General features: G+C 42.1%; 1 protein-coding gene across 1 annotated transcript in view; it reads right to left on the reverse strand.

Moving 5' to 3' along the window:
* The window catches only part of igf2bp1 (insulin-like growth factor 2 mRNA binding protein 1), a 223,966-nt gene extending 201,460 nt beyond the window's left edge, over positions 1-22,506 (reverse strand). The window contains exons 1-2 of the mRNA XM_072487508.1: positions 21,995-22,506; positions 20,803-20,863 (exon numbers count right to left, since the gene is read on the reverse strand). Coding sequence (XP_072343609.1) covers positions 20,803-20,863; positions 21,995-22,169 — 236 coding nt within the window. The 5' untranslated portion in view covers positions 22,170-22,506. The remainder of the gene's footprint in view (positions 1-20,802; positions 20,864-21,994) is intronic.
* Between the last annotated feature and the right edge of the window lie 4,014 nt (positions 22,507-26,520).

Genomic DNA, 26,520 nt, shown 5'->3' on the forward strand with positions numbered 1-26,520 from the left:
TTTATATAATGCCTTTAACAGAATAAAACATCCAATATGCTTCACAGCAGCATTGTCAAGAGACATTTGACTCCAAGCTACATGTGGGGTTCTTTGGGCAGCTGACTGGCAGCTTGATCAAAGACGTTGGTTTTGAGAAACATCTTAAGGGGAGAAACGAGGTAGAGAGGTGGAGAACTTCAGGGTGGGAATTCCAAAGCTTGGGGCTAGGCAGCTGAAAATGTTTCAGGAATTAAAATTGGTTGCTCAAGGGGCCAGGAATAAAGGAGCACAGATATCCGAGAGAGTATTGGGTCTGGAAGGTAGTAGAGATAGGAAGAGATAAGACCAGGATTCCAAAGCAAGGATGAAGATTTTAAAATGGAGGAATTGTTAACTGGGAGCCAATTTAGGTCCGCAAGAGCCTTAATAATATTTGCCATGATGTACCAATCCGTCTAGATACAAGATAACTGTACTACATTCATTTTAGGAACACTTAAATAAAGCAACATAGATACAATACAGCAGCACAGATGGAAAATAACCACACTCTTCAATGCAATGCCACAACAGTCCTAGATATAACAACCCTGGTAGATAGAACATAGCAACACTGAAATAAGGCAACACCTTCAGATACAATACAGTAGCACTGACATATACAACAGAGCAACATTGTTAAACATAATAACAGAACTGTTGCAATAAAACTTGAAATGGATCAATATAAAATCATAAATTCAATGCCCAATTTCAGGATATAGCCAAATCCCCACATGATGATTCTTAATTCATGAAATGTTTCCTAAACTACAACATAACAGTGTCATGTACAACATCCCAAAATTGTGAGACAAAATATCGCAACGATACTAGGTATAATACAACTCAACGAGGTGCAACGGAAGAATGCTAGATAAAAGAACAATTTTATACTTAATGAACAGAAAATTCTGAACTCTGTGCCCAATTTTATGATTTTTTTCCTTTTCTTTTTAAATTTAGAGTAACCAATTCATTTTTTCCAATTAAGGGGCAATTTAGCGTGGCCAATACACCTAACCTGCACATCTTTGGGTTGTGGGGGCAAAACCCACGCAAACACGGGGAGAATGTGCAAACTCCACATGGACAGTGACCCAGAGCCGGGATCGAACCTGGGACCTCGGCGCCGTGAGGCTGCAGTGCTAACCCACTGCGCCACCGTGCTGCCCTAATTTTATGATATTGGCAAATACCTACATCATGGTTCTTAATTCATGATATTTGACTTAATCTATCAATACTGCTTGTAACAATTTAACTCTGTTACATATATAATTGCACTGCTAGATACAATATAGAAACACTGCTTTTTATTGCCACTGACAATATATGATTATTAGATGCAACATAGCACCAATACTAGATTGTGGACAGGATTCTTTGGCCTCGTCCGCCTAGCAACCGGAAATTCCCATCCAAAGTCAATGGACCTTTACATGGTCCGCATCCCGCCCATGGCGATCTTGTAGCGGATGGGTTGGAAGCATCCAGCCCATTGTATAACTCTACCGGATGCAATAAAACACTGTTAAGAATAATTTAAAGATTTGGCTAATGAACATTAAGGCCGGAATTCTCCGGCCGCTGGCATTTTCTTTTCCTGCTAGCAGCGCACCCCGCTGGATTCCCGGCAGCGCAGGGTGACTTCAATGGGAAATCCCATTGACAAGCAGCGCGAGTAGAGAATCTGCCGCCAGTGAGCAGTGCGCCACCAAGAAACACGCAGCTGGGGAAACAGAGAATCCTACCCAAAATTTCAAACACCATGCCCAAATTCATGTTATATGCTTACTATGGCCAAGCCCCCACATCATGATTCTTAACTCACTGTTGCTAGATACAATATAACACCATTAAATACACCAGAGCAATCTCAGTATAATATTGGGACATATAATATACAAACACTAACAGATACAACATAACAATGGTTAGATACAATATAGAAACACTTTTAGATATCAACTGTTAAAAACAGCCCATCAGTTCTGCTAGCTTCAACATTGCTACATACAATATAGGAATACTGTTAAAAAAATGCTTGATACAATTTAGCACTATGGATGGAGAGAAAATGGACAGGTTTCTGGATAACTCATAACAGCACTGTTGGATTTAATTTAGCAAACATTATGTTACAAAATAGCAAAGTTTCAATATAACAAAACCATTAGAAAGACTAATGCTACTAGATAAATCAGAAACGATACAATGCAAGGTAAAGCCCAAATTTGTATTGACAATATATATCTAGACTGCTGAATACACAGCAACCTATATCTAATACAAATAAATCATTCTGAAAGATGAAAACTTAAAACAAAAACAAAATGTTGGGAATATGCAGCAAGTCAGAGTCAGCACTGAGAGCATTCCTAACCAAAATAGTTGCTGACTAACCTGCTGTGTATTTTTTTCATAGAGTTTACAGTGCCGAAGCAGGCCATTCAACCCATTGAGTCTGCACCGGCCCTTGGAAAGAGCACCCTACTTAAGCACACACCTCCACGCTATCCCTGTAACCCAGTAACCACACCCAACCTTTATTGGACACTAAGGGGCAATTTAGCATGGCCAACCCACCTAACCGGCACACCTTTGGATTTTTCTGTGTATATTTTAAATTAATTTCTGTTTCTCTTGCTGGATACAATATAGCTAAACCATGGAAATGGCCCTAAAATCATCTTCTTGATGTGACACCTGTGCTTATATTGGAAGTCACTATCATTAAGAGATTTCACTTCATATTCTGATGCATAAAATTTATCATTAAAAGGCACACTGAGAAATAGAAAAACCCAAATTTATCAATTATGTTACCAGAAAATGCCATCATTTTAGGAGGACATTCTTTACTCTTCTATTTCAACCCATATGTAATAATGTACATTCTCCCCACATCTAAGTAGGTCTCACCCCCACAACCCAAAAAGATGTGTAGGCTAGGTTGTTTGGCCACGCTAAATTACCCCTTAATTGGAAAAAAATAATTGGGTACTCTAAATTAAAAAGATATATATTTATATATCACTTTTAAAGTTTTTTTTAAACTTTAGAGTATCTAATTTTTTTTTCCAATTAAGGTGCAATTTAGGGTGGCCAATTCACCTACCCGGCACATCGTTTTGGGTTGTGGGGGTGAGACTCACTTAGACGTGGGGAGAATGTGCAAACTCCACACGGACAAACACGAAGATGCGCAGATTAGGTGGATTGGCCATGCTAAATTACCCCTTAGTGTCCAAAAGATTAGATAGAGTTGCTGGGTTATGGGGATATGGTGGAGGTGTTGGCTTAAGTAGGGTGCTCGTTCCAAGGGTCATTGCAGACTCGATGGGCCGAATGGCCTCTTCCTGCACTGTAAATTCTATGATTCTATGACAGTGACTTCGGGCCGGGATCGAACTTGGGTCCTCAGCACGGTGAGGCAGCAGTGCTAACCACTGTGCCGCCGTGCCGCCCATATCAGTTTTAAGTTAATGGAACATCTCAAGGGACTTCATAGGAGCCTTATAAAACAAAGTATGACACTAAACTACAGTTGACCAAAAGCTTGGTTAAGGAAGCGGTTTTTAAGGAGTGTATTAAAAAAAGAAAAGAAAAGTAGACAGGTGTAGAGAGGGCATTCCAGAGCTGGAGGAAAGGAACATCCATCAATGGGGGAGCAATTAAAATTGGGGATGCACTGGAGGACAGAAATAGTGGAGGATAGATACCTCGGAGAGATGTGGGATTGGAGGAAATTACAGAGAAAGGGATGGGAACAAAGGTATGGAGAGATTTGAAAACAAGAATTTTAAAATCAAGATATTCCTTGACCAGGTGCTCGTAATAATAATAATCTTTATTGTCACCAGTCAGCTTACATTAACACTGCAATGAAGTTACTGTGAAAAGTTCCTAGTTGCCACACTCGGGCACCTGTTCGGGTACACTGAGGGAGAATTCAGAATGTCCAAATTACCTAACAGCACGTCTTTCGGGACTTGTGGGAGGAAACTGGAGCACCCGGAGGAAGCCCACGCAGACACGGGGAGAACGTGCAGACTCCGCACAGACAATGAGCCAAGCCGGGAATCAAACCTGGGACCCTGGCATTGTGAAGCAACAGTGCTAAGCACTGTGCTATCGTGCCACCCATATGGGTCAATGAGTAGAAGGATGATAGGCGAACAGGACTTGCTGCAAGTTAAGACGTGGGGACCAGAGTTTTGGGCGACTTCAAGTTAATGGAGGGTTAAATCTGAGCCATCAGCCAGGAATGCATTGGAATAGTCAAGCCTTGAGGCAATGAAGGGATGAACAAAGGTTTCTGCAGCACCTGAGGTGTGACAGGACATTTTGGGCAATGTTATGGGGGTGGAAATAGGTAGTCTTAGATGATGGCAAGGATGTGAAATTGGAAGCTCATATCAGGACCAAGTGTCATACCAAAGTTACAAACAGACTGGCTTAATCTGAGGCTATTACCAGGGAGAGAAATGTAGATGATAGCTTGGAAACAGAGTTCGGAGCAGGGGCCAAAACAATGGGCTTCACTCTTCCCAATATCTAATTGGAGAACTTTTCTGCCCATCTAGTACTTGATGTCGTATAAACAGGCTGATGATTTAGCAACAGTGGCGGAGTTGAGAGAGGTGGTGGTGAGGTATAGTTGGGTATTGTCAACACTTGTGAAAACTATTGCTGAGTCTTTGGATGATGTTGCTGAGGGGCAGCACATAGAGAGGTAATAGGAGGGAGATACAACATAAAAATATAATTGGATACAAAAGGGACAGAACGTGCTCTCATGCTATTATTTTAAGTTCAAATGTTACAATAATTCAAGCAAAGGGTAGACACACCGTTAAAGGTGGCTGACTAACGGTCCAGTTCCAAGTTGTAAGCCACTTTCCTCACAAAAACCTGCTTCACCACTGACATGCATTGTCCTGCGCTATGGTATTGTATTTGTATGGTAGATATGCCACAGGAAGTAGTCTTGTCCTTTTCAATTCCAGTACCTTTTAAAGATGTGCTACGTGCTCACTCTTGTCAGTCAACCTCTGTAGCACTGAAAATTAACTATCACAAGTTGGGAGTCATATTCCTAAATTTTAATAATGGGTGGACATTATTCTTTCTTCATTATTCATTTACAATTCCTTTCCAATCCATGTCCTGTTAATTTCATAATCCTTCAATTTGATTAGATAAGAGATAACGTGGGTGCAATTTTCAGCCCACGATTACCATCAGAGAGAATGGTGATGTGGGCAGAAAATCCGGAGAGAATGGGGAAACATGTTTCTCGCCAGAAATATTGCGTTTCCATTCATTCCTCACCCCTCACTGGGTAGGAAACACATTTAAATCATTTCTTTAAAAAAATTTAGAGTACCCAATTCATTTTTTCCAATTAAGGGGCAATTTAGTGTGGCCAATCCACCTACCCTGCACATCTTTGGGTTGTGGGGGCGAAACCCACGCAAACACGGGGAGAATGTGCAAACTCCACACGGACAGTGACCCAGAGCCGGGATCGAACCTGAGACCTTGGCGCCGTGAGGCAGCTGTGCTAACCACTGTGCCACCATGCTGCCCACTCATTTAAATCAATTATAATAAATTTCAATATAATTAATGGGCCTCCCCCTCACTCACGTCAACGAGGTTTTCAACAACTTTTTTAAATGTAATTCAGTTGAGGGATCCCTCCGCGGGTGCAAAGGTACATAAAGTCCCCGGGGGAAGAGGGACATGTGCAGGAAGTCCTGGCAAAGGTTGGCATTGCCAGGGGGCAGTGCCAGGGATGTGCCCACATGGGAACCCCATTCTGCAGAGGAATCACAGAAATTACAGTGTAGAAGGAGGCCATTCAGCCCATCGAGTCTACACCGGTCCTCGGAAAGAGCACCCTACCCAAGCCCACGCTTCCACCCTATCCCCATTACGCAGCATAAGTAGTGGTTGTTTCCATTTATGTGTGGTGGGAAGGGGGAGAGCGGACAGTGCGGAGGTAAATCTGCAGGCATGGAGGGAGCAGGGAACAGCTACTAAGGGGAGTGGGGGGGGGGGGGGGGGGGAGGGTATGCTTGTGATTCTTCCATGCCCACTCATTTTTTTTCTTTAAAGAGGCTAAAGATCTGGAGAGAAAATTGGTGTGTGCAGCTGGAGAGCAACAGGCCAGTGTACCGTCTGAGCCTGGTACTTGAACAAGTATAGTAAGATTCCATTCATAGGACAGGATTTACCCACTACCCCTCAGTGTGTTTTTCAGTGGCGGAGACGGCCCGACAGCGGGATCTACTGGTCCCAACGTTGTCAATGGGATGACAGCACCGCTCGACTCCGGGAAACCCATACGCCGGCGTGGGACCGGAATTTCCCGCAAGCTTCAACAGCCGGTAAATCCCGCCCAAAATTTCCAAATGGGATCTGCCACAGCTCGAACTTGGTTCACTCAGGTCTCTGGTGCCCTTGTTTTTCTCATTGTGCTGTTGTTATAACAAATGTCACAATTTCAGCAACTGCCATGCAAGAAATTCTCAACCAAATTTGTAAAGACAAGTCAAACTAACAGCAGTCAGTTTGGATCCCAACCACAATAAATTATGGCCCATTATGCCTCTGGAGGTCACATGATGCGAGTGCGAGAGCGGCTGCATTTCCGCAAGCTCCAGCTCTCCTCACCTTTTCACCTGTTTTTCTTTTAATCTGTTCGCACATTTCTTTTAAGACTTTTCCTGGCATCAGTATGTCCCGAAATTTGTTCACTATTTGCAGTACAATTGAGTCAAGACAAAATGCTGAAATCCTCGTTGATTCATGGTGGTTGGAACAAGTTGGGGTGGGGCCTTCTCTTTAGTGAGTTACTTTTGGGAGGTTTCCCATCCTTACGGTGCAGGGATCCGGCGGATGATGTCTGCTAGCCCTGATCCTGATCCATCTGAATGTCTCTCTTGCCTTTGTGATGAATGTCGTCAAAGACCAATTACGCGGCGTTTTTGTGGACGCGTCGAGGAGGTTTTCTTTTGGGTTTTTTAAAACTTGTTTTTATTCAACATTTTACAGAATATTTACAAAACCACTACTAAAAGGCAACAAAAAACAAAAAAAAAAGAATTAACAACTTTACAAAACAAGGTGACTACCATTTACAAGAAAAATCTATCCACAACCCACACAGTTCCCCACCTTCCCGCCCCCCCCCCCCCCCCCCACCCCCCACCTCCCCCTCCCCCCCGGTTTGTTGCTGACCTCCTCACTTAACATTCCGCGAGAAAGTCAAGGAACGGTTGCCACCGCCTGGAGAACCCCAGCAAGGACCCTCTCAAGGCAAACTTTATCCTCTCCAAACCTAGAAACCCAGCCATGTCACTGATCCAAGTCTCCACGCTTGGGGGTTTCGCATCCCTCCACATTAACAAGAGCCGACTCCGGGCTACCAAGGAGGCAAAGGCCAGACTCCGGCCTCTTTCGGCTCCTGCACTCCCGGATCTTCTGACACCCCAGATATCGCTATCCCCAGACTCGGCTTTACCCGAGTGTCCAAGACCTTGGACAGAGCCTTTGCAAAGCCTCGCCAGAATTTTTTAAGTGCCGGGCATGCCCAAAACATATGGACATGATTTGCTGGGCTCCCTGAACACCTCACACACCTGTCCTCTGCCCAAAGAACTTGCTCATTCTTGCCGCTGTCATGTGCGCCCGGTGGACCACCTTAAACTGAATCAAGCTAAGTCTGGCACAAAATGAGGAGGAATTGACCCTGCCCAGGGCATCCGCCCACAGGCCCTCATCCAGCTCCTCACCCAGCTTCTCCGCCAAGGCCTCCCCCGCCTCCTGCAGCTCCTGGTATAAGTCTGATACCTTTCTGTCTCCTACCCACATGTCCGAGACCACCCTGTCCTGTATCCTGCGGGCAGGTAGCAGCGGAAATTCCACCACCTGCTTCTTCAAAAAAGCACGGACTTGCAGGTACCTAAAGGTATTCCCTGGTGGCAACCTGAATTTCTCCGCCAGCACCCTCAGGCTAGCAAAAGCCCCATCTATAAACAAGTCCCCCATCCTTTTGATACCCGCTCTGTGCCAGCTTAGAAGCCCTCCGTCCATTCTACCCGGGACGAACCTGTGATTGTTTTGTATCGGACTCCAGACTGAGGCCCCTACCTCCCCCCTGTGCCTTCTCCACTGACCCCAGATCCTCAGTGCCGCCATCACCACCGGGCTCATGGTGTACCGTGCTGGCGGGAGCGGCAGCGGTGCCGTTATCAGTGCCCCCAAGCTAGTATCACTGCAAGACGCCGCCTCCAGCCCAATAATAGCTGCAGAAGTTCGGAAGTGCCAGCCGCCCCCCCTGACTGGGCTCTAAGAACAGTCTTTTAACTCGCAGGGTCTTGTTTACCCACACAAATCCCATGATAATCCTGTTCATCCACTTGAAGAAGGACTTGGGGATGAGGATGGGACAGCCCTGGAAGACGAACAAAAACCTGGAGAGGACCATCATCTTCCCGGACTGCACCCTGCCCGCCAGGGAAAGCGGTAGCATGTCCCACCTCCTAAAGTCCTCCTCCATCTGATCCACCAGCCACGTTAGGTTGAGCTTGTGCAGGGCATCCCAACTCTTAGCCACCCGTATGCCCAAGTAGCGAAAGCTCCTCTCCACCATCTTGAGCGGGAGCTCTCCCAGTCTATTTTCCTGGCCCCTCGCATGGATCACAAAAAGCTCGCTTTTCCCGACATTCAACTTATACCCCGAGAAATCCCTGAAACCTTTTAGGATCTGCATGACCTCCCCCATCCCCTCCACCGGATCTGAAATATACAGGAGCAGGTGAGGAGGTTTTTCTAACAGAGATTTTGTCCTTGGCTGATCGAAGGCAGCACATTTAATCCGGTGTCCGAGGCCTGTGGTTGGGTTGGCCGCCAACCCCTGGTGCTATGTTTTCCTGTTCCTGATATGAGTTGAAGGGGATTGGGGATGGTTGAGCCCACTGGGTAATCCCCCCCTGCTGGAGTCTGGGTTGTTGGCCGCCTGAGTTCGAGTGAGACAGCATGTTCTAACCAATGAGATTTCCTGCCTCGATTGTTCTAACCTTTGGACAATCCTGAACAGTGTTCACCATCTTTGAACCTGCTTTTTCCTCGATTTGTGTTTTCTTCATGCGCCAGTGAAGAATTCTTTATCCTGATAGCTGCTCGCATCGGAGTTGTTATCCTGGACTTCACTCCCTGATAATCATGTTGTTGACTGTTGATGTTGTCATTTATTTACGTGCAGGGAAGTGAATAATTTGGGTTTGATATCCTGTACCACTGGTTATCCTGATTTAATACATTTATATCATCTAAAACTGAAGGTTGAATTCATGATTTGTGCAAAGTGTCTTTATCTAATGTTTCGGGGTGTGGGGGTGGGGGGGGGGGGGGGTCGGAATTGGGAGAAGGGTGAGCAGACCTGGAGCAGGAGGATGGGGTGGAGGGTTTGGGTTGGTAGGATTAGTTCTGTCCTCACTATGTGTGAGGAAGGTCCCCCCAGTGAGAGCTAATTTGTTGTTTCGCACCCATTCCTTTATTCAGGCCCAGGCAGTGTGTTATCCTGTTCGAGACTGGGATTTGTTTGGCTGGAATTGATGCTTGGTGGTGCTGGGTCCTCTCCATGTAGATATACTCTAGCTAACTGTTCTGACCTCACCCTGGAGAAGAGTTTAATTTGTGCTGTGAGTGTTAGTCAATTTCCTCGTTAGCTCTGGGATTTCCTGGGTATTGGACGCGATCTACCAGCCGTGTTATGCCCGACAGGCAGTGAAGTGCAATGCAACCAGTAGATGCTAGGACATCCCTCTTCCAGGATCTACCCAGCTTGCCACGCCTCACAGTTAGATCTGGCAAGTTGTTGCGATGTGAATCTTGCCGATTGTGGGTGGATCACTTTTTGACAAATCTGCATATTAGACAGCTAGTCTCACTCGAATAACACTCCCACAATCTACGTAAGGCGATGGGGTCTAATCCCCTCATCTTGGAGACCCTGGGCGAGTGCTGGGGCGGGATTTAGCGACCCCCCGCCGGGTCGGAGAATCGCGCGGGGTGGGGGGGGGGGGGGGTAAATCCCGCCCCCGCCAGCTGCAGAATTCTCCGGCGCCAGGGATTTGGCAGGGGCAGGAATCGCGCCGCACTGGTCAGCGGCTGCTGGCAGCAGCCCCCCTCCCCCCGGCGATTCTCCGGCCCGCGATGGGCCGAGTGGCTGCCCGGATTTCGGCGGGTCTCGCCAGTGTATGTTACGATAGGTACTTACCTGCGGGACCTACCTCCATGGGCGGCCTCTGGGGTCCTCGGGGGGGCACGGGGGGTGCTCCCATGGTGGCCTGGCCTGCGATCAGAGCCCAACGATCCGCGGGCGGGACTGTGCCATGGGGGCACTCTATTGCTCCGCGCCGGCTGGTGTACTGGTCCGCGATGGCCGGCGCAGAGATGAACACCCACCCTGCGTATGCGCTGGGATGACGCCAGCACACGCTGGTGCTCCCGCGCATGCGCCAACTCGCACTGGCCCGCGGAGGCCCGGCGCCAAGCCCCTTCCACGCCGGTCGGCGTGGCTCAAACCACTCCGGCTCCGGCCCAGCACCTGAAGGCGCGGAGGATTCTGCACCTTTGGCGCGGCCCGACGCCGGAGTGGTTCACGCCACTCCTGCACGCTGGAGTTGCCCGCCCGACCTCCACAAACGGGGACCAGAGAGAACGGCACTCGTGGGGGTCTCCCAGGAGATTGGAGGCCTCCTGCTGCTTGCCCTCTTGTTGTTCCAGCGAGCAGTGAATAAAGCGGGACTTATTGCAGCCTTGTTGTGGTATAACCCACTGAGGTCCCATATCTATCCAAATGGGAGTTCAATAATGGGGTGTCTCTTGGCGCTCTGAGCGCCGAGAAACACCCAGCTAAACGTACTTGCCATGGGTCTCTGTTCCTATTTGCGTAGATCACCCCTATTGATGCAGGTCTGTGATGTTGCCTGTGTCCTATTCTGGTGCACACGGGTTCTATATCCATGAAGGGAATATGTTGGGATTTTGTCCCAGATTCATCTGATATTATTTGTTCTCATTCTTGCGATGGCTACTGTTTTACGCTGTCCCTGTTGTACATTGATACCAATGGCTTCCTTTCCTCCTCTTTTGTTTGTATTGAGGTGATATTTGCAAAAATTGAAAAAGCAGCTCTTCTTGGTGCAATATTGCAACATGGTTGGATGCAATGCAATAACACTGTTAGATAAGATATACAAACTTTCTGAATAGATTATAGCACCATTATTAGATTAAATATAGCAACACTGCTCGATGATACAGCAGCATTGTTAGGTACAATATAGCAACATCATTAAATGTGATAAATCAACAACACTAGATACAATATTACAGCAGTGGTATATAAAAAATTTGCAAAACCTACTATTATTAAATTGTATAATTTGGATAAAATACAGTAACATTGTTATGTAAAATATAGTAACATTGTCAACTAAAGTGTGTTAGCACTGTTAGACAAAATATATTGTTAGATACAAATTGTAATATTCAATATAGCAAATCTAATCAAAGCAATACAGCAAATAAATACAAAACAATCACATTCTGGATACAAAATTGTAATACAGTTGTATACAAAATTACAAAACTATTAGGAAGAAAAATTACAGCTCTGACACATACAAAAAATTAACAACACTCCTATGTACACTGTATCAAAACTGCTAGATACAGTCTAGCAATAGTGGTACATACAAACTTCCCAAAAGCAAATACAACAAAATTGAGTTTAGATACAGTACAGCAAAATTATTTGATAAAGTGTGCCAACATTGTTAGATATAATATGGCAACATTTAGATAAAATGTAACATTGTTGACTAAATTTCCCTAGACACAAGATGATTGTTGCTCCAAAATTTCAATATTTAATATAGACAATACTATCAAATCAGCAACCAATAAATACACAATTATCACATTTTTTATATAAAATTGTAAAACCACTGCATCTAAAATTACAGAAATATTACAAATCAGATTAAAGCTCTGGTAGATACAATTTGGCAACAGTGTTCGATACAAGATGGCAACAGTGGTCAATACAAGATAGCAACAGTGATGGGTACAAAATTGCAACACTGAATAATGCAAAATTGTAACATTTAGATACAATACTGCAGAATTGTTGGATAAAATGTGGAAACATTGTTATATAATAAAGCAACATCGTTAGATAAACAAAAGCAACAACTTACATTTATATTTCTGTAATGTATTAAAACCTTGCAAGTTGTTTCACAGAGATAAAATGCAATAATATTCTTAGTTAGAACATAAAATAATAATGTTCTTAGATACAATATAGTAACATTGTTAGCTAAAATATAGTATTGTTCGATAAAAATCACTAACAGTAACATTCTTAAGGTACAATTTTGCCATTTTGTAGGGTACAATATTGTAACATGGTTAGAAAGAAAATGTTAACACTTAAAAGATACAACATTTTAGTACTGCAGCACTGTATTGTACAAACAACAAGATCTTTATAAAACAAGATTGCAATACTTTTAGAAACTAAATAGAAGCATTCCTGGATATGATATAGCACCATGATTAGTTACAAGATTACAACATTGTTAGATACAAAATAGTTGCATTTTAGATACTTTCAAACTATATGACATAGATATAACACATTGATGCTATAACATAACTAACAACACAGCACTGTTAAATCAAATACACAGTAATACTGCAGGGAATAACATACCACTAAACCAAGAACCTAGCATATTTCAAAAATGAAACATATTTGTATTGTAATGTAGCTAAATAAAGCACCTCTATGTATATAGCTATGTTGTCTTTATTACAAAATTAATTGATTTTAGGTTAGATTGCAATTAATCTCAGGTTTTACAGATAAAATTGTTCCAGTTTTGCTCTTCTGATGAATGTCATCATTTTAATTCCTCAAATTAAGTATTTTCTTAAAAATCACTCCTACTTTATCATCACACAATGTATTGCTTTGTTACCATCACGATTAGTGTTTTATTCCTAGAAAAGGGGCATTTTCCTCTCTTTTCACTGACTCTTAGCACAAATCTGTCTCTGAGAAGGTATTACGACATGGATTGGATAGAAATGAGAAAATAGAATCATGCTATTTCATCATCCAAGTCTTGCTTCATGGCCTCAATCTACCTATCTTTAGCAAAAGAAAAGCAAAACTTCCTTTCTCCCAGCAACACTAAAGAGCCCTCCCCCCGGCTTCAGAAAACCAATGTCCACAATCAACCCTCCTTATGAGTGCTCTTGTTTAATGGCAGCTTATGGTTTTGTACATATCCTCCCCAATGAAAACCCGCATTATGAATCTCCAAATTTAAGTGCCATCCCTTTAAACAAGAGAGTGAACGATTTCATCCAATACAACATGGGTGAGATTCAAATCAGAATCTAGGAAGTGACTATACAAATAACATATAGCTATTTTTAAAATCAATTTTGTTCATATGGTTTGGGTGTTGAGTACAGTTTAGGTGGGGTAGCAACAGCAAAGAAAGCAATGTACACCTGATACTTACAGCTCCTATATCAGTGCACGGTGTTGTATTATAGTTTTCCCGAAAGCACATTATCAGGAGTATCCTACATATTCTATACTATAAACGGAATTCATTGTGGTGTCAAGTTTCGAAAGCCTGACCTAATAGATACTCCTTTGTTGTTTAAAAAGAGAGAAAATTGTTGATCAGTTTCATTCTCTTTGTACTTCAGTTATATCGAAACCTTTCCCCACTCCTTCCCAAAACATTTTCTTAATTTTTCACATGGGAATCTTGGGTTTTGTTTGTAAAATATTTAATGGTTGGAAATGTTTGATCCTTTTACACAAAATGTCAGCTACTTAAAATGTAAACATCTTCAGAGTGATCAATTTCCTTAAAGGGGTTTTCAACTTGTTTCACAGCTTTAATTAATAAAATCTTAGAGTCCTACATTGCAAGAGTGGCTACACTTAGTACTTCATTGGCTGTAAAACACTTTGTAAAATACAGTGTCCAGGGGTCATGAGGAGCACTGTTTAAATAAATTATTTTTTCAATCTTATTCTGGGTTTGTTTATGATTCAATGATCACAAGCATTTTGGTACAATACAGTAATGGACAAGAGGGTGTTTTCACACTATCTCATAGAATGGTGACAAACTCCCAGCAGTGCAATGATAAATTCTATATCTTCAATTATGGGTTTTGTCTAGAGAGAGCATTTTTTGTTGAAGAACACTCGTGTGAGGTAATGGCAGGTACAGGCTGGTCACTGATGCAGATTGGTATGAGAGCAATTTGCAGTAATGAATCGCAAAATATATTAATTGATGTAGTAAATTAGTACCAATAAACTAAATAAAAGGTGCAATACGAGTTGTTGTTCCAGATAGTTGTAAAGCTTTTTAATTAAATAAAAATACAACTAGCTTACATCTTTCATGTAAAAAAAATTGAATCACTTGTGGAACCTGATCCCCAAAACACTGGTAAGAATTTCCTGAATCCCATATAATAAAATAGAAGTGAATTATTCAATCACTTTAAACCAGCGACCATCTAACAAATTCTTACCCATCGCATCAATTGAAGCATTATGTTGTATTTAGAGAATGACAAATGTTCTGGACTCCAAATTTCAAATTAACACCATATAAAGTTCAGGGTAATTTCTACATCTGCACCCCCCCCCCCAACCTACCACCACCACCACTACCCTGCCACCTCCCACTGTCTTTCTGCCCCCCACCTCACTAATTTTTCTACTGCCTGGATATCTTCAAGTGATTGTTGGCTAACTGAAAACATTTCTCTGAACTAAAACCATTTCCGATGATGAACAAACTCAGGCAGGTGTCTGAAATGCCCGCAACAGCAAAGTCAAGGAAAAACTGCCCAGCCAACCAATAAACCTCTATATGGACCTTCTGCATTTGGGCTGCCGGGGCAATCCTTGCAGCTCACATCACATCAATCTGTACAAGTTATTTTCCTCTTTTTTCTTTCCTGTAATTATTTCCAAATTATTACAGAAGACTTGTACAATTTGGAGCAGACATGACTCTCAATTGCTGTGACTGGTCTACTAAACTATTAATTTGAAGAAATTTGAGTGGAAATGCATTGAAAACTAAGAAATCATCTCAAAGCATTCAAGAGGCTGAACCGGAATAACTAAATATTTGTGCTAGCTATGTGGTCTCACAACCAGGATCCTGACTAGACCTCCCAATTAGTAATGCACCTTCAAAGTTGATATTAAATCTCTCTTGCTTCCTCTGCTTAACCCTACCCCCACTAAAGAAGGCGAACATACAACTGGCTGCACAAAATGTCCTTCTGTGCACAACCCCCACCTCCCTTAACAATAGTTAAAGGTTTGAGCAGTGAGCATATCCACTTCTAGTAGTTTTATTTTTATTCATAAAAACGTGTACAATAACCATGTGGCTAGGAATTTTAACCAAATCAAATTTCTTCCTTTCAATCCCCCCCCCCCAGCCCCACCCCCACCGGATTGATCCACTAGGCTCAATTAGACTTTATGACAGTCCTGACACCACCTCTTGACCTTTTCTTGTGTGATGAGCATATAGATTAGGAATGCTCTACTTATTGAACTTAAAAGGCCTCAGGGTGAGGGGGTGCACAGGGGAGGGAAACTGCAAATTACAATGAGGTTGGGGGTGGGGCAAGGAAAGACACACACAAGTGTGCACATGGAAAAAAGAAAACTTCAAAGGCCTTTTCAGATTCAAACAGCTTCTTTTTCCCCCTGTTTCAATCTTTAAGACATGTATAACATTATTAATTTTCTGCAGGTTTTAAGTGAAAGGGAGGGGGGTATTTCAGGAACACAGCTCTGGAATCCATTTAGCAGTATAGGGTATGAGCTTCCAGTGTGGGTCAAAGGTCATGCTTTGCTCAGTAATGACCTACACAGAAATGAGAAAAGGCTTCGGCCACCATTTTGTGTGGCAACTTAGCAGAAAGATTTTTTTAAAATACTGGATCTAACTTTAGTCTTTTTTTTTTAAGATGGATGGTAGCCTATCCTATAAGTTCAGTAATGTCATTCCCTCACCCTCGTTAAACAAAAGAAAAACAAGTTTGAATCACACAGTTTAGAACACCAATGGGGGATCCTCTCCATTCATAAAGTCAGCAAACTACTACATCTTGGCAAGAGCTTCTTAGCCACAAACAACCCCTACCACTGTGTTCTTTGTGTGTAATTAATCTACAAAACATCCCAGCACCAAAGAATGCACATTTGCACATAACTAAGGAGAAGAATGATAGATATTTTCTAAACTTTGCAGAAACAATATTAGTCACATACAAACTACAACTTGTTACAAAATAATGAAATAAACATTTTTTTTTAAAAGGAAGGCTCTTTTGTTATTTTTCAGGGGAGAATTTTGTTGCCAATGTTCTCCCTTCCTTGATCGGGTAGAATTCTGTGGATACTTGATGGTGTTAGGACCCTCATCCAAGTAACCATTTAACTCATATGTAAGTCGAACCTGTAAATGTTGGCAGTGTAATCACCCAAGGAAGACATCACATCTAAATCCTGATTCAACCCAGTTGAATCCTTCCAGGAGTTACGGGTTAAGGGGGCGGTGGCAAGTGGTATTGTCGCTGGACCAGTAATTCAGAAATGCAGGGTAATGCACTGGGAACCAGTTTCGAATACTGCCATGGCAGAGGTGAAATTTGAATTCAATAAAAATCTGGAATTTAAAAAGTCTAATGGTGACCATGAAACCACTGTCGATTGTCGTAAAAACCCATCTAGTTCACTGATGTCCTTTAGGGAAGGAAATCTGCCGTCCATATCTGGTCTGGCCCACATGTGTCTCCAGACCCACAGCAATGTGGTTGACGTTTATAAAAATGCCACTAAGTTGGAGGCAACCCACATCCCATGAATGAATAAAGAAGAATATGAATCTTTGTCACCTTTCCTCTCAGTAACATGGGGATGTCAAGGCCAATTCGCCGCGCCCTCTCTGCTAGAATAGCCGAGATCAGCCAATTCAGCGTAAATCAGAAGTGGAACTAGTTACTGATCTGTTTGTCTCAGCTATTTGGGATAAAATCACTGAGCTCATTTCAAACTATTTCAGAAAATCTAAGAAATCTTTATCTTTGTTTCTTTTCTTGCTAATTGCAGCATTGCAACTGTCCAAACATCCTGGATTTTTCAAAAATATTCTTTATCCATTAACGTTAATCGGGTAATTTTACATACAATTCAAAATACTTAAGCTACATAAATGAAGACATCAACCATCTCCATTGTGAAATATACACACCAATCTCTCTTTCTTTGAGCAAATGCATTCAACAATTTAATTTTAAAGTATATTTTCTTTGAATATTTCCTTGTTTCTTTCAATGCCGAATTTCAAAACTAGAACAAAAATTCCTCCATAATAATTTGCTTCAGGCATTCCAGCCATGACAAGTATTTCAAGATCTACAAACTATATCAACTAAACATTATTTAATAAGATGTTTCTGCCCATTCTACTTGTACATAATGTCAGTGAATGGTTTTTCCAAGTCTGACATTAGGATAAATTATGCTGGATTTTGTCAAATGATATTATAATCATAAAAGGTTTTTTTTCTGTGAAATATTTAAAAATATTACCAATGGGGACTAACTCTTCTGAAAGTTCATTTCAAAATTAAACTTTTTTTCCTGAATGCCAATAGCTGGTTCATTTTTTTAAAAGTCATTGATTTCTCTAAAGTCATTATTTTCATTCCACTTAACGAAATAAAAGACTACCATTTTTGCAAATAAGAAAGGTAAGTTAAAGAAAGACACAGCCAAGCTGCCAGAACCTGAAAGGGGTATCAACAGATTAATGTTTAAAGCATTCTCAACATAACCAGTCTCTTGCCTTTTCAGATGTAGATAGAAATCCTGTGTGTTTCTGACATTTTCTGGTGTGTGGGGGAATGGGGAAGGTGGGGTGTTCAGTTCTTTATTCAGCATGTTAACTGATATTTTTTCCCTTTTTGGAAGTCAATGTTCCTGATTACACAAATTTGCTGCAATTTAATCTGAACAACATTACATTTCTTTCCACTAAGTAAACACAGTTGCATGTGTTATGTTTATATTTATTTTTTATATAGTTATATATGATTAGCAAAATTGAATAGAACACATTTATATATTCAGAATATAAGTTCAGTTTGAGAGGGTGCTGAACATTACTTAACTTTTTATGTCCATTATCAGGAGTTTATTTGTCTTACATTACAAGATATTATAATTTTAAACCAACAGTCATCTTATTTCCTGAACAAAATAGCTCTAGATTCAATGCAGCACTAATATATTTTTATGGTCAAATCACAGGCTAATAATTCACTCAGTACAAATTTCCTAGAATTTCCAGCCTAAAAAGTAATGGATGATCTTTAAAAATGATTTGTTTGATCTATGTAAAAATGTATTCTTCTACAAATAATAAAACACACTTTGACTTTGAAACACTTAATTGATTATATTAAACCATTTATAACAATAGAAAATAGGCTTGAACCAATAGGTTTGCAGTTATTTTAAAAAGATTCTCATGAAAGACAAGATGTTGTCAGTTTTGGTAATGACTGAAAGCAAACATACAAAGGTAATTTTATTAAATATCTTATAAAATTACCTCTGATCTGCCTTCAGGATTTTGATAATTTCTCATTTCAATAAACAGCATCATTGGACCAACCATTTATACACATATACACACACTTTATTGAGCAATATCATTTCATTCTAGCTTTTACTTGGGTTTCCAGATCGATCTATTTTATAACCATTTCCCCAATTTAAAAAAGACGAAAGCACCAACAAACCCCATCATACATTGTCTTTTAGAGCTTCAGAATTCCATGGATTCTTTCAATAGAAATTTAGCAAGTCCTCTTTTAAGAAAAAAAAAGTTGCAAGTGTTACAAAAAAACAGGGATGTTAAGATTTTGAAAGCAAACTATTTCCATTGTGTATCTTAAAACACACTGGAATAGTTTAGATAAAGCTGGGAGGAATGAATGGTGTTCACTAAAAACCAAATAGCTGGATCTTAAAACTGCTGCACCAAAATTGGGCAGCAAAAAACAATAAATTGTGTCTGCCATTTGCACAGTTTACCTAGTGTTTATTCATCATTCCTCCCAAACCAGAATAATTCAGAGACAGAACAAAAACTTTATTAATTAGATTTTAAAAGTTATGATCATGCTTTGGTTAACTATAAAACAGGCCAAGTGGTTTTAAATTTCTTTTGCTGATTTTAAAACTACTTTTCAAATTGGCTGACTTAAACTTCATTTTAATTTTAAACCTTTTAAAAATAAAGTGGGGCATGGTTTGGTTTATAAATATCCCTAGATTATACTAACAATACCAGTTAACGTTGGTTACAAAGCACACGTATACCTGGTTAAAATGCTAACCTAAACATGGAGAACAATAGTTTTAGCTTAACTAAGCTTGTCCCCTCCACTCTATCATTTCATGTAGATAATCACATAACTGATACAAAGTTCTTGTCGTTAAAGCAGGGCTTAACTTGTTTTCTGGCATTCTTTAAACCAGAACATTTTTCCATTGGCACCAACCAGTTTACCAGATTAGGCAACACTTCAATGAAAAAAATATACACATACACTAAACACTAAATCGTTCAAAGCAGGATCAGACAAACACTTTTAAACAGGTATATCAGCAACCCATCCAAAAGCACCTCACATGCGTTCATGGTATCACATTAGGTTCTGGGTAAAGGTTTCAACTTTGTCCCTGACTGAACTCAATCAAACTTCGTTAATGAAAGACGATATCGCGTTTTGAAAAGGCCATGCTTGAAACAATCAGACCGAGCACAATTCGTTAACCGATTGCACACAGAGGAATGTCGGGATACGAAATGCCAACGTAATCGCCCAGTATGACTGATGCAAAGAAGGATCCTTATTTCAATGCATCGCGTCCCTTGTCTATTTAAAGCGGCCACGGGAACGGTGGATATGAAACTTGGAAGGCTGACTGCATTTGGGGAGTTTCTCCAACTCCTCTCTCAGTAACATTTAATCGGTTGAATCGCTCCCGCAATTGGCTTTGGAGTCAAATGAGGTTTGAACCCAAAGCAACGTTTGAAACGTGATCTATTTGAGCGCTTTAGACAGGGAAGGAGGGGGGGAAATGGTGAAGCATTAACTATCCGCCCTCTCCCCATTCGCAAATCGCGACCGTTGCAAAATCAAGAGCAGGAATCCGGAAAGAGCTCTTTAAAGTCACTAGCTCCTCAATAGTAATCCTACTTTCCCAGCCGCTGCTTTAAATCTGCTTCACACACACACAGCAGTTCCTGCCACCGATCATTCCCTCCATTGCTGCATTATTTTATCTCAATTGAACATTGCAACAACGTCACACATATCGAGGAAACAAATAATTTCAGGCATATTTCATTTTCCAGCTAAACACAACTGGAGTTTTTTTTTTAAATAACATCACAGAGAAGCTTCAGAACTTTGTAAGTCATCTTGTTTTTAAAACAAACGACACTTCCAACCAGTAACCAGAAACAAATCACCAAATCATTGTGCACAACTCTCCAGATATCTCCAGACAAAAATTAAAAGCAAAACAAGTATTGGGATGGATAATACCTCTGCCTTTTGGGAACTGAGTGTTCTACTTCGATGTGTTTCCCATGGAGCTCCACTTGGCCTGAAAACAATTTATATTTGCATTTAATTTACTGTTTAATCTTCTTCAGCTCTACTCAAACACACACTGGTTAAAATAAACCCTCCGTTATTAGCAGGGTGGATTCTGTCATTTTGTATTGAAGTGTGTGTTTTGTGGAGGAAGTGTTAAAATCTGTTTTTATACACATAATTTGAGGATTAATTTCCTTAGTAAGTTACTGAACAACTTTATAGTGGAGCTGCTGCATTGCATATCGGGCGCATATGTAAACATATACAATATACCATATGTGAAAGTTATTTTTTTATGGTTAGAATGTTTGTTTTCGCATGCTTCCCAGTCCTGTAGTATTTTCACAATCAGCATGGCGGACCTCGCTCAGTGTATGCCCCCATCATAGGCTGTGTTCAATTTATGGAATCATTTCGGAGAGGGTGGGGGCGCGATAGGCATTCATTTAGACCAGTCGTTTTGGAGCAACGGGAGAAAATGTTAGCCGGACTATCGACACCGCTCGCCTGGGGTCAGGGGGCGAGATACAGGATTAAAACTGCAAACGTGGTATTATTACGGAGCTTGCAAATGACGGCCTACTATCAGTGGAGGGGAAGGACTAGCGAGCATGGACCCATTCCGTCCAAGAGACACCCTGCTCCAGAGGGAGGGAGGGAGAGGGGGCAGATCCAGGGATGTTATCTAAGGACCCAAGTGTTTCTTAAGCCGCGATCCCGTGGCAAAAGTGAGGAATGCAAAACTGATTTGTCTCTTATTTTTTGGTCAAACGCCGCGTGTTGAGTGTAATTGACTAAGAGAACCTGCTGATTACCAGAAATATACAAACCCCCTCTCACGTAAAGGAGGAATTGGCGCGTCTCCCCCCAACCTTAACCTTTATATTAAATATCCATCTACAATATCTATAATCTATATCATCAGAATCTCACGCTTTAGCGAGCTCGCATCATTATCGAGCTCGTCAGAAATTAAAAAGGGGCCATTGTAACTCTCCAGAGCCCCACTCCGAGAGTGCAGGAGTGGAAGGTAGGCCATTTGTAGTAAGTGGTGAGGAACACAGAATATCGAGTGATCGGCATTCTGCAGAAGGGTTCAACTCTTGCTGCATTTCGGAGATTGGTTGAAATCGCTTACCGGATAAGGTATCGATGGCTTTCATTGCCCAGTTTTCATCTGGACAGTCTACAAAGGCATAACCCGTTTTTAGTAGAAATTGCCCAGAAAAAGGAATCTTCCAGTCATTGAAGATAGTTTCTAACTCTGGCACAGTCACGTTTTCACTCAGGTTTCCGATGTAAAGCTTGTTCATTGTGATTTCTCTTTTTTTAAGGGTTTCTTTTTTTTAAAGAAGGGAGGGAGAAAAATTGAAACACAGCACCTTAAAAATAATGATCGTTCCGAGGAAGGGGGGTGGGGGTGGGGCGGGGGGTGGGGGGGGGGGAGACCCAGCGGTGACAATAATTAAGACGGACCTCGAGTTGTTGCAAAGGGAGGAATAAAAAAAACAAAAGGCCAAAGAAAAAGTGTTAGGCGGAAACAGGGAGTTATGAAACGGTATGGCGGGCTGTGAAAGTCTGTCTTCTCCCCCCCAAACCCCGTTGAGTCAGACTGAAAATGTCACAGGACGTTGCTGGTGGCACCGCCTCCAAATAAAATCGACCTTAAAAAATGACTGAAATATTTGCCTGGGAGAGGTCCACGTGGTTACACACGGCCAGCCCCTCACGTGTAAGATCGCGTCAGTTTCTGCCCCCCCCCCCTTTACACACACACACACAAATCCCTTTTGTTTACTACAAACATTACCCAGGCTGCTCCCCCCCCCCCCAAAGCCCCTGGCCACCACCTTCCTTCCAGAAGCGCACTAATCCAGTGTGTGTGTGTTAACAGGGCCGCAACAAGGCCGGATACGGCACAATGTTTACTCGGGAGGGTAATTTTTTTTTTTGAATGAAAATCTCGTGGGTGGTGATTTTTTTTTTTCTCTGAATGAGCAATGGCGATCCGGCGCCAAATTTCTTGTTGCCACTTTCACAGCAGTTAAGGGAAAGGGGCTGATTTAAAGTGGTGGTGTGGGGAGGGGTCGTTTTTGTAAACACTCCCAACATTTTGTGCTTTGCGGGAAAGAGTTGCGAGACTTTTGTCTGCACCAATTGTTTAAACCCGGTTTTTCTCCCTCGCTTCAATCCCCATTTCCCCCCCCCCCTTTAACTCAATATTTTATCACAGTAAGTGGAGCGATCGGTTATAAAAGTTAAATAAAATAATTCCCATCGAATAATTGCCCGATTGTTCTTTGACAGGAAATTTACATTTTAAAACGAAAGATTGTTATTATAAACCAATGTTCGCTCGAAGTGCCACCCAGGTTAAAGTGTCGTTTCAATCTGAAACTTCATTTGGAAGGGAGTGAAATGGACAGGGCAGGGCAGTGATGAGGTGAATGTTCTGGGGGCGCCTGGTCGTATATTTTCCCCATGAGAAGACAGAAGGTTTAAGATCATTCTGGTCCTGATTGCGAGCTGAGGGAGTGGTTCACAGAAACAACATGCCCATGAAATGAACGGGATAATTCCAACCTCTTCCAGGAGACACTGATTTTGAAACGGTGATGCTGTCCGTTTCTTTGTAAGTTGGTCGGCGGGTGTAATAGTCCACCTGATTCCACCCCAGTGGAATCCATTTCTCCAGATAAGCTCAACGCAGATGTGGGCGAGTTATGGAAGGTATGAATCCCACACAACTGGTTCAATGCACCTGGAAAAGACACTAGAGGTCAGAGTTCGGTGTTAGCAGCAGTATAACAGTGGCGGTGCTGAGCAATTTCTAAAAATACCTCCGGTGAGCATCGTGTGATGGAATCGCTTTAAAATATTTTGAAATGTCTCATTCAAAGTATCAATAAATTTGCATATTCCGCTGAAGAAATGATACATTTGGATTGCTTTTGGTGTTGACTGATGTTATCGAGAGCGAATATCCTCTTAAAAAAATTAATACCATTTATTTCTCCCCCCCCCCTCCCCCGCGAGTTGGGCAGTATGAATATTAATATTGAAACTCGCACCGAGTTGACTGGCAGTTCCGAGTGGAGTTTGGAATTCACGTCTCCGAAGTAAAATTAAGGAAAGTTCGTTTAAAGATCCTTTAGAAACTTCTCAAACATAAATATGTCAAATGTTCCCGTGCCAAATCCCGGAAGAGGGTCTTCAACAGCCTGTGTGTGATTGTAACTGGGTGCAAAATTGTCCACATCGGATATTGAGATTAGCCTGTTTCACTTGAAGGACCACAACTTATTCATTAATGTCCTCTGAAGTTAATTGCACAATTGTGCATTTTAGCAAGGAATAATTGATATTTACACGCGCTTTGAGTTGTATAACTTTTCCAACTTTTCCTTTGAAACAGCAGTTTGAGGTTTCTTTTTAGCAGTTCATGTCCCTGGACATTGGGAGATGTGATCTGACACTGAATGGCCGTAATATTGGCCTCTTGGTAGACTTTTGCTGAGAAAGGTATGGAGGGAGCAGGAACGCTCTGGATGGGCTGAACGGTCGCCTCCTGTCCCATGTGGCCGCCCCAGTCCTTTTGACAGCTGGCTGTTGGACGAGAACAGGGAGGAGGTACCTGCACCAGGCCACTAGCATCATTTCAGATGGTCTTTTCCATTCACAAGCGATTCAACCGGTGAATTTCTGCCCAAGGACCAAATCTCAGAAGATTGCAAAAAGGAGAATATTCCATAAATCAACAGAATGGATCGACAGAATGTGCGATTCAAACACTGCAACAAGTCAAGGATCGGCTCTCTGTTAGATCCCAGGAGTAGATCCCACTATGTGCTTCATACACAGGGCGACGCCAGTTCAGCTCTGAGCTATCTGTCATGTCACCGATCACTCATTTTACATCGTGTTTAACATAATCCAGAGGATCGGTAATAAAACGTCACATTTTCTATTCAGACGAAGAAAAGTCCATCGACTGTAAGAATAAAAGGACTGGAAGTAGAGTAGACCATTGGCCCCTCGAAGATCATGGTTGATTTTCACCCCAGCCCCATCATTACTGCGGGGTCCCAATAAACTTTGATTCCATTAGATATCGCGCTCTGACCCGAATATGCTCAAGTATGTGGCTTGACCTGCGGAGTGTATGCAGCATGTTTCTGTGTTTTTATTATTTAGCCTAATTTTTCATCAAAAAAGTTATTGAGGAATGACACCAGGAATGAGGTTAGATGGGCGGTTTTCCGGACCGGTATTATATATTAATGTAAATCTCTAAAACAGAATAGCCTCGTCAATTGGTATGTGTGGAACCCCCATTGGTATGTGTGGAAACCTGGCCATGAACCGTTTCGGGACGTCCCGAGGCCGTGAAAGGCGCTATAAGAATGCAAGTTAGTTCTTAATTTCTTGGATTTGTAACGGGAGAGATGTGTCTGATGGGAAGAACCCCCACCCACCTCTCCGGTCATTATTTGCAACGTGTACTGGGCCGTTGTAAGTTAGTCTTCAGGGAGCAAGTGGCGCCGCACATTCCCTGGGTCCGCGGCGGGGGGGGCGGGGGGGGGGGGGCGTGTACCTTGTACCTTGTGTAGAATGCGAACTGTCAAACTTCCCTGACCTTCCTTCCCTAAGTATGGCCATATATTTGCATAGTAATCTTAAATCAGCAATTGATTTACGAGTGCAATGTGTCCCCGATTGGTTGACCCATTGGGGAACCGCTTAGTGTTCCGTTAGGAAGGAGCTCTGTGCTTGGAGTGCATGCTATGTGCTATAGTGAAAGTAATAATTTGAGTTAGAAACGTACCCACCCCCACACACCATTGTAACGGAGGAAGATAGAATGGAGTGGAGGGGAGTCGACTTGGAAAGTTCAGAGACCAGTATTTTTCACTCTGTTCTTATGAACAGATGAAGGAGCTACGCTCCGAAAGCTCGTGATTCCAACCCAACCTGTTGGACATTAACCTGGTGTTGTAAGACCGCTTACTGTGCAAAGATCTTTAGTGGAATCGGTTTGGGGAAATGTCTCAATTGAAGCGACCCATCCTAGAGGTTGTGGAAAGTTGAAAAATCAAACTGAATGTTGGGATTGAACAGCAGGACCGGGGCGATGCGGGGGGAGGGCATCAGGCAAGAGTTTCTACCACATCTTAGATCCGCTTCAAATCTTGACCCGCAAACACAATTTGACATAGTTACATGAACAGGACTTTGGAGGCTGGAGAATGTGGACTGATGTCCCTGGGTCAATGTCTACAAAAGCCACGTCGCAATTACTCGCGATTGATACTTGAAGGCACAAGGTGGGTCTAACTTGTATTAATGTCGATGGGCGGATCTACTCCTTTACACGTATTCCGAAATGTATATTAAATTGAAGCAAACAAAACGGACTTTGAAGAAATTACTTTTGGGAGTTTTCTTAAACAAGCTGAACGGATATAGTTAATGAATTGGGCAGAAGACATATATTTTAGCTGCTTTGAATTGGAATTCTAAGCTATTGGTTCGGATGGACAGGTATAAGGAATATTGTAGGCAGGTAATGTGACTAGGTCGAAGAATTTGCTTTGATCATTCGGTTATGGTCGCCTCATAAACTCACCAGAGTAATTCTAACCCAGATTTTATTTTTTTTTGGGG

The sequence above is a fragment of the Scyliorhinus torazame genome, chromosome 21 (assembly GCF_047496885.1).
Source record: "Scyliorhinus torazame isolate Kashiwa2021f chromosome 21, sScyTor2.1, whole genome shotgun sequence".
NCBI lineage: Eukaryota > Metazoa > Chordata > Chondrichthyes > Carcharhiniformes > Scyliorhinidae > Scyliorhinus > Scyliorhinus torazame.